Source organism: Maniola jurtina, chromosome 7 (genome assembly GCF_905333055.1).
Source record: "Maniola jurtina chromosome 7, ilManJurt1.1, whole genome shotgun sequence".
NCBI classification, from domain to species: Eukaryota; Metazoa; Arthropoda; class Insecta; order Lepidoptera; family Nymphalidae; genus Maniola; species Maniola jurtina.
The window spans coordinates 12,112,303-12,126,026 of NC_060035.1; the positions used below are offsets into that span (position 1 = coordinate 12,112,303).

Genomic DNA, 13,724 nt, shown 5'->3' on the forward strand with positions numbered 1-13,724 from the left:
TGACATACTTTCTATATTAACTTAACAATAGTGGATTGAATTGTTAAATCATGATACGTAGCTAGGGTAGTACCTAGCTACTTATCATTGTCTCAATTACAATAATTGAATTCGAAACTTCTTCATCACCTAGACGCAAGATAAATTCAATGCCAGCTAAAAGATCAATTCTATTCCATTCCATCAGCCTGTAAGCGTCCACTGCTGGACATATGCCTTTCCAAGAGCGCGCCACCAAACACGGTCTTCCGCCTTCCTCATCCACCCGCTCCCCGCCACCTTCTTCAGGTCATCGGTCCAGCGGGCTGGAGGCCGACCCACACTGCGCTTACCGGTACGCGGACTCCACTCCAGAACACGTCTGCTCGATCAAACAGATCAAAGATCAATATCAAAGAAAATAGGCTTTGTGGTTAGAGTCGTTTTAACTTTCTTTGTGAGATCAAACTTTCTTTCGTTGTTTAATTTGACAAAGATTAGAGTATAGTGCATACATTTTGAGAACTCACTCGCCATTTCAGCTGCATGTGTCAACTGCCATGCCAAAAATAGGTAAGCTTCACCTTTAAATTAAGGACTAAAATCGTACTTTTGACATGACAGTCAAGTTTTTGAAAAAATGTTCTCAAGTTTAAAATATTTTTCGATTTTTACAAAATCAAATCACAAAATCGCATCGTAATCAAGCGAAAACCTGTCCACAAAAACAAGCGAACAAAATTGCATTAAGAGGCCTAACAAACAGAAAAAATGATTTCTGTGTTCATAGTTTTTACCAGGAAGCTGCAATTATCCAATGTTACGTGACCGCCATCACTCGAGCATGATTAGTTCCATGGTTTTTCATGGCTTTCGCAAAGGTTCGGAAGCCTTTGCAATGAGAGTTTGTTTCCTAAAACTATTGATTATGTTAACTTTTTAGGGAGAACTCTCGTATTTTCGGTGCAATCTAATTTTCTCTTCCATTTGGTTCCATTCTTGTCTGGCCATAGTATTTTTTTACCTAGTGGTATTCTGTGCTCTATCTGTTTCTCTATTTTATCTTATAAACCAACTAGAGAATGCCCGCGACTTCGTCCGCGTGGATTTAGGTTTTTAATGATCCCGTGGGAACTGTTTGATTTTCCGGGATAAAAAGTTGCCTATGTCAATTACAGGGACGCAAGCTACCTCGGTACCAAATTCCATACAAATCGGTTAAGCGGATGGGTTTTTGGGAATCCCGTGGGAACTCTTTGATTTTCCGGGATAAAAAATAGCCTTTGTCCGTCCCCGGGATAAAAGTTAAAACTAAGCTTTACCAAATTTCGACAGAATCGGTTAAACTGTTGGGCCGTGAAAAGGTAGCAGACAGACAGACAGACACACTTTCGCATTTATAATATTAAGTATGGATATGGTACGTTCTGGTTATTATAAAGTAATTTCACCTGTTGTGTAAGCTTATATTTTTATATTATAGTCTCTTAAATAAAGATATTAATGAATTCATAAAGTGCAATATAATATACCTACCAATATTTAAACAATAATCTTACAATAGGTAGGTACCTACTTTTACTTGAGCATTGCAAACTTACTTTACATTTCGCAAGTTATTGAAACACTTTTATTTATTTCTTACATAAAGCAACTATCAAAAAAGTTTAATATCATTCATGTGACCTTTGGTGAAGTATTGTTAACATTTTAAGTAACCGAATGTATTGAGCTCATAATTATCAGATACATTTTATAATCAGTCTTCAATTGTGCAAGATTTCAATTTCATTTTATCAGTATGATAAATATGAGAATAATAATTGTGTCACTTTTATACTTAATAATTTTTTAAGATGGGGGTTTAATCAAGTATGTAGCGTTCAGCGTTTTATTTCCTCATAAGTATTAGAAAATAGGAACCAACCACAGAATTATAAATACATAAGTAGAAAATATCTCATGGATAATATCGAAACTGCTTAGAATCTAAACTGTTCCGATGGCCGGAAATAACTAGAAAATCAGTCATTCCCGGTTATTATACAAACAATTAATTACTGACGGAATATAATGGAAAAAGTGAAACCTTGGGAAGCTTTTTCTGTAGTTTTATCTTACCACATTGACTAATATCACGGAGACACCAACACGATAACAGATTAAGATGGTGTTTTTCGACACTTCTTTACAACTCTATAAATACGGATGCAGGTCAAAGTCACTGTTCAAAAGTGGTCTTGTACCAATTGTTTCAATTTCATCTATAGGTACCTTACAGCTATCACAATCCGATGTATCTATTTCTGATTTGTTTAATCACTTTCAATAAACAAAATTGATTTACCTACGTAATCCCCGTTATATTCTGGCGATTGACATGGGGCGCCTCTCAGAATAAAAGGGTTTAGGCCGACTTCTAACGCCTTTGAGAATATGGAGAACTCTCAAACCATGCGAATATTTTCATGATGTTATCCTTCACGATTAAAGCGTGTGATAAATATTATTCACTGTACGAGTACCTTAATATGTTTGGATTTATCTATATAAGTTAAGACTTGAGTGGTCTCTATAGCATAGGTAAGCTCCTATCTACAAAAATAGAAGGTAAGTAGTAGCTTCGTAATAGGCAGAGTTATTTAATCTTATAGCACCTTATTCTAAATATGTACTACCTACCTAGTTAATGATGGTGTCTATAAGGAATGAGCTACTTTAGAAAGTAGCGGCCACTGAATTCGTAAAAGCTGATTAATAGAAATGTTATTTGTTGTCTTGAAAACCGGGCCAGTTTATCACCAATATTGAGCTCAAACATAATTTAATTATCACCATTTTCTCAACCCATCGTCTCGCCGGCCCAATGCTGAACACAGAAAGGGTTAAAAGACGTTAAAATAATAACTCTAGCATTCAAAACAATTTTAAAACTATAACACTATTTAGCTACCTGTTTTACAATAACGCACTGATGTGTCACTACACATCTGCGTGGCAACAAAACGCTCCAATGACACTTCTATATCTATTTTGAATTATGTGGTAATGCGATAATTGGCAGTTGTATCAATTTAGCGTCGGCACAGACATCGAACGGCACTTCTATTGGAACTGGAAAGCACTAATAAGTATTAAGTGCTTCTAGGACACTTGACTAGAAATCTATCGAAGCCTGAGTTGTATAATTATTTCAGCCAAGATGTCCAGGTGAAACACCCAGGGCCTACGCAGAAGATAGACTATTGTCTGCGGAAGCCAAATTCCGTCGTCTTTCACTTTGGTTTTTCGCCGTACTATTAGACCATTCCGTGTACAGCTCCCGTGATTTGAATAAAATTATTAAAAACTTGTCCCGTTGTCCCCGCTCGTGTGCGTTATGTGATGCAGTTCTTACGCGATCAATTAGTTAAATCAATAGTCCTTCGTTTGCACAGGCCCTCACTTACTATGTTCGCTCAAAGGCCAAAGAGAATCTTGGCATCCAACACCAGAAGCTGCTACCAGTACTGAAAATGACGCTAATTTCGGAAAAAGCGTTTGTTTGATCTAATTAGGAGTTGACCCCGAAAGCACAGAACGTTTCAACGCATGTTAACGCAACATATGCCAATAATAATTACACTACCAAAAAAAGCTGCCCAATCCATCATGTGGGGTCATGTGGGTTGAAACTTGAAAAAATCTTGTTGTTGTAATATCAAAAATTATTATTTGCAACTGAATTTTTATCTTAAATCTCATTAGGCAACTGAATGATTGCGTTTTAATAAATAATTCTGATTACGTATCTATCTCCAACTTTCTTATTTTATGCTTGTTACTTTATAACTATGAAATTACCTATTGTAATTATTAAAATATTACGTCACCAACACAAGATAATTAGACACACAACAATTATTTCAGATGTGACTCCCTCAAGTTACTCAATACTGGTGAAGTGCATTGGGCTGGGCTGGCACTACAAAGAGTCACCAAGCCACCAAACAAGAAAAAAAGAATAATTATTATTTCAAAATTATACTTGATTACGATTACTACTATACTACCTAGGCATAATCTTGAATGTTAGGTAGTAATTTAAGGTATTTGGTCTTCATACAATTTTTATTTAAATATGCTAAACTCACCCCATCCATATGCTCTTCATTTATGAAGGTAGCACTTGACTTTAATATTATAATTAATTTTGAGGCAGATGGGCTTACTTTAAGCTCACAGGAGCTTTAAGAGATAGGTAGGTACCTAACAAATGATCTCAAGTGAATCGCTGAGAGTCGTTGGACACAGGCGATAGACGCAGTCGGCTTTGCATTCAACAAGATAGTGTAGTAAGATTACGTATGTAATGTATGTCTACATATTGTAACCTTTTGCGTTTTGAAAAGTGTACCTAACTGCTGAGTAGCTTGGTGAGTCTTTTTAGTAGAAGATTCTTTCCTAACCGGTGTGGTAGTATCCTGACATCATAACTAGCACAAGTTGTCCCATTAGATATCTATTATTATAGATATGCCCTATGTCCAGCTGTAAACGACTGTTAGTACTCAGTGAGGACCATACATTTTGTGGTGAGACTAATGGGAAGTGGGATTTTGAACAGGAATTTGTTATGCCATAAATACTGCCATAGATAAGTTACTGTAACTTCCGCAGAACTACTGTACAGCTACGATTTCGTAACGCTGACTCATAAATAGGTAGTAAGTAGATTTATTGTCATCCTAAACAAATCATTTTTCAAGACAGACCACTTGAACCGGAGCGCGACGCGTCAAAGCGTAAAATCGGCATAGAAAGTGATCAGTTTTCTTTCTACTTTAAAAGAGGCTGTTCGACCTTATGCCGACCATTACTGTCCCGAATAAGGCCGTTAATAATAATATGGATTGCTACACTTTGGTGAGTTTTTTAACTGTACTCGTAATGTGAATTGTGACTTGTGATGTTTCGCAAATTCTGGTCCGGTTTTCGAACTGGCGGCGAATGGAAGTTCGACTGGGAATAGCTTGTACGATTATATGTACGGTCAGTGTATAAAATTGCAATCTACATCTATAGACCTTTTGTATTAATTTCTGTGCTGCATCTGTGGCTGCCAGTAATTTGTAAACCGCACCGCAAGTAATTTTACTCCGACCTATTCCTGAAAAGCCGGCAATGCATTAACGGTTCCTCTAGTACAGCAAATAATCATGGGCGGCGGTAATCACTTAACATCAAGTGACCCACCTGCTCGTTTGCTATTTTAATTTTTTATTAAGAAAACCCCTTCATAGGTTAGTTTCAAAGTTCAGTTACGGCAAACACACGGTAGGAGCAATCACAAAATAAAAGTGTGCTTCAACCAGACCTCATTTTGCTTTCCATCAGACATGATTGTAGCTATCTTGTTATCCTAGTTAACCTAGTTGCTTTTTTGTCTGCATCAAAATAAGCACTAATGATATTCAACTTTTGCATCATAGTAGAAACAAAAAAAACGATTATGTTCAAGGATTTGGCACAATGTTACTCGGTAAATTGAACTCTCCACCAAGTAAGTAACGTACCAATATATTTAAGAGAAAAAATTCGATAACTCTAAAGAGTAAATGAAGAATTAGACATAACCTTAATTGAGAGCCTCAATAGCTCAACCGGTAAAGGAGTGGACTGAAAACCGAAAGGTCGACGGTTCAAACCCCGCCCGTTGCACTATTGTCGTACCTACTCCTAGCACAAGCCTGGACGCTTAGTTGGAGAGGAAAGGGGAATATTAGTCATTTAACATGGCTAATATTCTTTGATTAAAAAAAAACTGAAAATGAATAAAACGGAGTTATTGGATTTGCTGACTGTACCAACATGCTATAAGTTATGAAGGCTAAATAGTTTCCGCAGAACGTTATTGGCGTAAAATTATAGAGCATTGCTACTGCAGGTAATAATATAATGTGTGATATAATGTCGATGATACAACGTAACAGTAACATTGTAATGCGTAGCCGTAGAGCAACCGCCGAGTTTCTTGCTGGTTCTTCTCGGTATGAACGGCATTCCGAACCAGTGGTAAATTATTTGACGATTCAAAAGCACTTGTAAAAGTTTATTTGAATAAAAATCTATTCTATTCTATTCTAGGCATATACACTGTTAAGACAATAGAGTAGGATAGAAGGAAAGTACAATATTTTGAAGATGCCGATGTCAAGGCTACTGCAACCACTATAAATCATTATTCAAGGTAAAGAAAAGCAAGGCTTGCAACATCCCAAAACCACTGGACGTATGTACCTACGTTTCAATTGCAATTTCTTCATTCAATTCTTTGCAATTGTGCATTGTAAGGGGGCGAAACGTGCGTCGAGTGGTTTCTGCTGCGTGGTTGTGGTGCGTATTGCTTGGTTGGTGGCTGGCTTTTCCAGCACGTTTAGCGGTAGGAACCTTCGGCAGTGCATATCGCATGTTGCAAGATTTGTCTGGTTTAGCGAATTTTTTTTTTTTTTTTTAATTCACTATAGGCAAGCACTTGACCACAATCACACCTGATGGAAAGTGATGATGTGGTCTAAGATGGGACGCGTTTACCTAGAAGGTGCCTATTCACTCTTGTTTTAAAGATACCCGGATTGTAATTGGTAGGAAACACAGATCGCGGGAGAGTATTCCAAACCTTAGCCATGCGCAAATTATAATGCATGTTGGAATTATAGCAATTTAAGCTTTTGGTACCTTATATATCATGGACTTCCGCAAAGTAACGTCCGCTTCTATACAATATTCAATGGAAACATTTAAAAACTATTTCGTGTTCTTGTTATTTTTTACGTTACGTCGGGAAAAAGTAATCATGTGATGCATTTTAATGATACAATTACGTTGCAGCGTGCAGCGCACCAGCGTGACACAAACTTTGTATAAACATAATATATGAAACGAAAGAGAAAACTTTATACTGGCTTGTTACGCCAGTTTTATTCATCTTATATACTTAGGTAATTGCCTTTGATGAATTAAATCCAAGGTAATTGCTTATTCGTGACACATCCCATAAATTCTTTAGTTTCAATTTTATTAAAAGAGAATAATTAAGAATTCCGATAATCTTCACATAATTATGTAGACACCTAAAGTCAAATGTACTAAAATTTCTAGTTCCACTCATACTCGTTACGTTTATAAGTAAGGAGATAAAACTCTTGTAAAGACGTCGTTCGAAGGTTCAAAGTCAAATTCAAATTCTTTATTAAAATTCGGTACCATAATACACTTTTTGTTTGTCAATAAAATTATTATAACAATAATGATCAGTGGCTTTGAAACTCATCCAAAATTAGTGGTTTCTATATACATCGCTTAAAAAATAATGAGCGAACAGGACTGAAATAACTCCTAGTCAAATAAAATCTGCTGGTTTATTAGTATACTTAATCATGTTTTTATTTATTTTTTATTTCAGATAATCCTTGCAAGTGTGGCTATGGTAGCCACAGGGTGGTCGTTTCCCTTCTTCCCGGTGCAAAGAGTTCCTCAATTGCGAGTCACCAGATTAGCACCGATACCTCATCATCATAGGCTTCCAAGTAAGTCCTCAACATCACCTGGCCTTATTTATTTATGAAGCTATTGATAAATTCAAAAATTTTAGATAGACATCATTTATATGAGTAGGTAGGTAATTACTTATTTGCATAAATCTTGATTAGTTTCAAATCTTCTTATAGGGTCAATTTCCAGATTTCCCCCTACCGTTCTTAAAACAAAGAGTTGGTACAACTTTTATCAGTTTCATCATACTAATTTTAGTACAATCCTACCGTAATCTGAGACGATCTAAGCAACTGTTTTAGTTTTAAATTGGGAAATTTCATAGATAGGATGGAATTTGACCTTAACACTCTTAATTAATGATCTTCATACTGTAAATTCATCATAATAGCAAATTTAATAAACATGAACTTACAGCAATGAGCTAAGTTTACATCGGCCAGTGAAATAGATAAAAATCTAAAAAAGATTAAAGCTGAAGATATAAGTATAAATGTATTAATTATGACTAGAATCTAAGTAAATATCTCCATTTTTATCTTTTATTTTTTAAGTAGGTACTTAACAAGATTTTAATTCTTATTCCTCATGTCTGAGGGTTGTGACTCCTTTCTATTAATCACAGGGACAGGAGTTCTCTCGAGATAATAATGTATGGGGTTCCCAGATCTTTCCATATATAATGTTACATCAAATGATAGCGATAAAAATAACCGGGATCGATCCGAGGCAAGGAGGAAACGAAAAGGCCAAATTCAGTCAGTCATCCAAAGTCAGGCATCTATGAAGTTACCAACTTGAGTCAACGGTGCTTAACAATAGCACTCGATCGATATGAACTACATAGACTAGAATTCTACAAAATATTTTTATTTCCAGATCGACCGGAACTATACGTAAGACATCCACCAATACCAAAACCGGAGCGACCCAAACATATTATGCATGATTATGATGATTACGAGGACGAAGAAGATGATCACGATCATCACAATGATCACAATCACAAAAATGATCACAATCACAATAATGATCACAATCACAATAATGATCACAATGGAAATGCCGGTGTGATCGGTCCAGTCCATTCATTCGTCAAAACGGACAAAAATGCAAATTACAAGTGGGGTGTTCGACATCACGTTGGAAAAAAACACGCTTCGTAGCGAAGCGTTTCTGAATATTGTTTTATAACTTATTTGATCGTATCTATAGAATTTTTTGTTGTGTTTTTGTTTAATTGAGACAATACAGGCTTTGTATTTGCTGTTTCTATTACTACAACTTACAAGTAGGTATTTGGTAGACATTCGGGACGAAATCTATCTATAGTACGCGACAGGATGAGATGGCAATCGGGGTATATGCATTGAGTACTTATAAGGAACTCACGCGCAGCGGTTTATCGCGGGGGCTCTGCGGGGCGTCCCCACCTCGGTTACGTCAGTACTATTATTATATTCTGTGCCCTAGTTGCCATTTCAGCCTGTGGCGCAAATTATATTTTGCTAAACTGTAACAGCGTCTTTGTCAATGTATATATTTTTACCTGTGGTTTTTTTTTTTCGAAAATGATATTTTTTGATTTTCTGGGTACTAAAAGTATCCTATGTCCCGTGTCTCCAGGATGCAGTATTTATCTGTGATGGCAAATTTGGCTGATAGATCTTTCGCATTTGAAATGCAAGATCACCCTTAGAAATTAACGTTTCTGTTTCTCGGGTTTTAATAATAACGGTTATTGTTGTTTTTAGTTAATAATTAAGGTAACACGGGTTTTGCATTTCATAGCTCACACTTAGTTATTAGTTTGCAAGTTGAAATTGATTACATGTAAGGTAAGGGCTAAATTAGATTAATAAAATAACATAGTTACCTACGTATTAGTAGTTAGGTAGACTTACCTAACTAAATTATATGTATTTTTGATGAAGTGTGAACGCATAGTACCTACTCTGTGACAATGTCATTGTATAAAATATGTTCTGTGGCAACTGTCATCCTTTCTCTTGTTGGCCGCGTCCGAATAAATTGCTGTCTGTCATAAGTGTTATTTTATTTAAATAATCTAATAATATCTTAATTCACAAAATAGTTCCTTTAGGTTATGGGCCCAGCACGCTTCCACTGCGCGTAATAAATTAAAATCAAATAAATACAGTTTATTTTGGCGGATTAAGACAGATTTCGGACGAACGCGTAGGGCCTTTACTTTTCAGGACATCATGGCGTCAATCAATCCACTTGCCTTTATTGAGAAGCTCACTGGTCGAGACAACTACAATACATGGAAATTCGCCGTGAAATCATATCTCGAGCACGAGGATTTGTGGGAATGTATTGATCCGGGCGCTAAAGATGCTCAAAAAGATGTCAAGGCAAAGTCAAAAATCATATTGCTTATTGACCCGGTAAATTATATACACGTTCAAGAAGCACGGACAGCACGCGAGGTATGGCTAAACTTACAGCGCGCATTCGACGACTCCGGCCTGTCACGTAAGGTAGGACTTTTGAAAGATTTAATTACAACAAGCCTAGATAGTTGCTCAAATGTTGAGGAATACGTGAACAAGGTGATGTCCACTGCACACAAACTCAGAAATATAGGTTTTGCTGTAGATGATGAGTGGTTAGGCACTTTGCTTCTGGCAGGTTTGCCGGACACCTACAAACCTATGATCATGGCAATAGAGAGTTCAGGTGTGTCTATTAGTGCAGATTTTGTAAAAACTAAAATTTTACAAGATGTAAAGTCCTCTGACTCAGCTGCATTTTATACTAATTATAATAAAAGGAATGTACACAAGTTTAGTCGGAACAAGGGTCACGGAAAGGGACCCAGGTGCTACACCTGTAACGAATATGGTCACAAGAGCACAAATTGTACTTCTAGTAAGAAGAAAGAGAGTAAATCTAAAAGTAATAATAGCAATTCTGGATTTGTAGCTGCTTTTTCTGCTTTTTCAGTTAGCGTTGACAATTGCTGGGTCATCGACTCCGGTGCGAGTGTGCATATGACCAACCGAGAAGATTGGTTATATGATCGCAAGACAGCAACAGTAGCAACGATAAAAATGGCAGACAGTAAAAGCTTACAAGTGAAAGGATGTGGCAATTTAAATCTACAAATACCAGGATCCGGCAACAACACTCAAGTCATTCAGGTTAGAGACGTTTTATATGTGCCAGGACTAGCAACCAACTTGCTGTCAGTCAGTCAAATGACTCGGAATGGGTGTCAGTTAAAATTTACAGAAAATGAATGCAGCGTCTATCAAAATCAGAAATTAATTTTGACAGCTAAATGCATAAATAATATGTATGTGGTGAATGATGCAGCATATGCACTTTTTACTTCTACTTATTTATGGCATCAAAGATTAGGTCACCTAAACTTTACTGACCTTGCAAAAATTAAAGAATTTACTACTGGTACCGATTTACCACAGTCCATAAATACAAATAATGTACTTTGCACTACTTGTATTGAAGGAAAGCAGACGAGACAGTCGTTTAAGCATGAGGGCACGAGAGCTTCTGAAATCCTCGGTTTAGTTCACTCCGATATATGTGGACCCATGGAAAAGCTATCTCTGGGAGGTGCCAGATATTTTATTACATTTATTGATGACTGTTCTAGGAAAGTTTATGTTTATTTTTTAAAATCAAAGTCTGATTCCTTAGAAAAATTTAAAGAGTTCAAAAATCTTGTTGAAAATCAGTTAAATAGAAAGATTAAGATATTAAGAACAGATAATGGCAAAGAATATGTAAATAATGAGTTTGATAACTTCTTAAAAAAGTCAGGTATCCAACATCAAACAACCAATCCTTACACGCCTGAGCAAAATGGTTTAGCCGAGCGAATGAACCGAACTTTGGTCGAGAGAGCTAAATGTATGCTTTTAAATTCCAGTTTATCTAAACAATTTTGGGCTGAGGCAGTGTCAACGGCAGCATATGTCATCAACAGAGCTCCTACGAAGTCGCTACAATACAAGACTCCTGAGGAAGTATGGAGTGGAAAGAAACCAGACATAAGTAATTTGAGAATATTTGGTTGTAAAGCTATGGTGCATATTCCCAAAGAGAAAAGACAAAAATGGGATAGTAAATCTCAAAAATTAATATTTGTTGGATATTGTAGTGACACAAAAGGATATAGGTTATATGATGAGTCAAAGAAACAAGTTTTAAGAAGTAGAAATGTCATATTTTTAGAAAATGATATTAAAAAGGATTATGCACTTATTCCATTGACTGAAAAGAATACTGACAGCTTACAAGATACCTCAAAAGAGTCCTGCAGCACAACTGCTGATGCAGCAGATCTGAATACAAGCTCTCTTATAGATAGCTCTGACACAACTTATGGTGCTGATGAGACCTATGTACCAGAGGAGCCAATAAAGGAAGTTACCCCAAGGCAGATATCTTTGAGACCTAGACAAAACATCAAGAAGACTTTTTTATGTCAGGCGGTAACCAGCTCTGTTACACCGATAGAAGAGGATCCTGAGACACCAGAGGCAGCTTTGTCAAGCGTTAACTGTCTTCAGTGGCAAAAAGCTATGGAATCTGAGTATAATTCACTAATGGAGAATAACACGTGGACACTCACCGATCTTCCATCAGGTCGTCGAGCCATACCTTGCAAATGGGTTTATAAAACGAAGCTGGATGCAGAAGGCAACATAAGCAAATATAAAGCAAGATTAGTTATCAAAGGCTATGCACAACGGCGAGGTATTGACTATGAAGAAGTGTATGCGCCTGTTGTCCGTCATACCTCAGTTAGATACTTGATCGGCTTGGCTGTTAAATACAAAATGAAAATAGAGCAGATGGATGCTGTGACTGCCTTCCTTCAAGGTGAAATTGACGTGGAATTGTACATGGAGCAGCCACCATTATATAAACAAAATGAACAAGTATGTAAACTTAATAAATCAATCTATGGCTTAAAACAAGCAAGCAGAAGATGGAATATGAAATTAAATGATGTCCTACAAAATATTGGTTTGAAAAGGTCAAAGGTCGAACCTTGTATCTATTACAACATTTCTAAGAAAAATATATTAATAATTGCAGTATATGTGGATGACTTACTTTTGTTTTACACTGATGAAAATGAAGCTAAAAATTTAAAACAACAATTAAAGGAAAATTTTAAAATGCAAGACATAGGAAGAGCTAATTACTGCATTGGGTTCAGAATTACATACCTAGAAGATGCTATATGCATTGATCAAACAAGATATATTGATCAGATCTTAGAACGTTTCCATATGGGTGAATGTAAGCCTGCGAGTACACCCATGGAACCAGGAATGATACTTACAAGCTCTGGTAAAGATATCTTGACAGACGTACCCTATCAAGAAGCTATTGGATGTTTACTTTACTTATGCCAAGGAACTAGGCCCGACATAACCTATGCAGTTAACACTTTGAGTAAATTTAATAATAAACCTGAAATTAATCACTGGCAAGCAGTCAAGAGATTAATGCGTTACCTGAAGGGTACAAGAAATATGAAACTAATGTACAAGCCAAATAACGAATCAATCATTGGATACTGTGATGCTGATTGGGCTTCAAACTCTGAAGATCGTCGTTCTTGTACTGGTTACATTTTTATGTTTCAGGGCTCTGCCATATCATGGAACTCAAGAAGGCAACCAACAGTAGCCTTATCCACCACTGAGGCAGAGTATATGTCTCTGTCTGCCGCAGTTCAAGAAGCCTTATGGTTAAGGCAGCTGCACACTGAACTTTGGCCGCAAGAAAAACTTTTTCCTCTGAAATTGTACTGTGATAACCAAAGTGCAATCAAGCTAACGTGTAATGAAAGTTTTCAGGCTCGCAGCAAACACATCGACGTGCGGCATCACTTTGTAAGAGACAAGGTAGCCAATGGAGAGATTTGTGTCGAGTACGTTGAAACCAGCTCGATGACTGCAGACTCGCTGACCAAAGCCCTGCCAAAGCCAAAGCATCAACACTTCCTTGGAGCTATGGGTTTGCGTTCAAGGGAGGATGATGAAGTGTGAACGCATAGTACCTACTCTGTGACAATGTCATTGTATAAAATATGTTCTGTGGCAACTGTCATCCTTTCTCTTGTTGGCCGCGTCCGAATAAATTGCTGTCTGTCATAAGTGTTATTTTATTTAAATAATCTAATAATATCTTAATTCACAAAATAG

At 36.6% G+C, this 13,724-nt stretch overlaps 1 protein-coding gene across 1 annotated transcript; it reads left to right on the top strand.

Moving 5' to 3' along the window:
- The first annotated feature begins 4,738 nt into the window (after positions 1-4,738).
- LOC123866670 (uncharacterized histidine-rich protein DDB_G0274557-like) lies at positions 4,739-8,726 on the top strand. The gene is made up of 3 exons (XM_045908355.1): positions 4,739-4,884; positions 7,424-7,547; positions 8,392-8,726. Exons 1-3 carry the CDS (start codon positions 4,825-4,827, stop codon positions 8,676-8,678), a joined length of 471 nt encoding a protein of 156 aa, XP_045764311.1. The 5' UTR covers positions 4,739-4,824; the 3' UTR covers positions 8,679-8,726.
- The last annotated feature ends 4,998 nt before the right edge of the window (positions 8,727-13,724 follow it).

Excerpts from the sequence above, each read along its gene's own strand:
- LOC123866670 (XM_045908355.1), top strand. The coding sequence starts at position 4,825 with ATGCCGACCATTACTGTCCCGAATAAGGCCGTTAATAATAATATGGAT. Across the intron at positions 4,885-7,423 it reads ATATGGATTGCTACACTTTG|ATAATCCTTGCAAGTGTGGC; the intron begins GTGAGTTTTTTA and ends TTTTTATTTCAG. Across the intron at positions 7,548-8,391 it reads TCATCATCATAGGCTTCCAA|ATCGACCGGAACTATACGTA; the intron begins GTAAGTCCTCAA and ends TTTTATTTCCAG.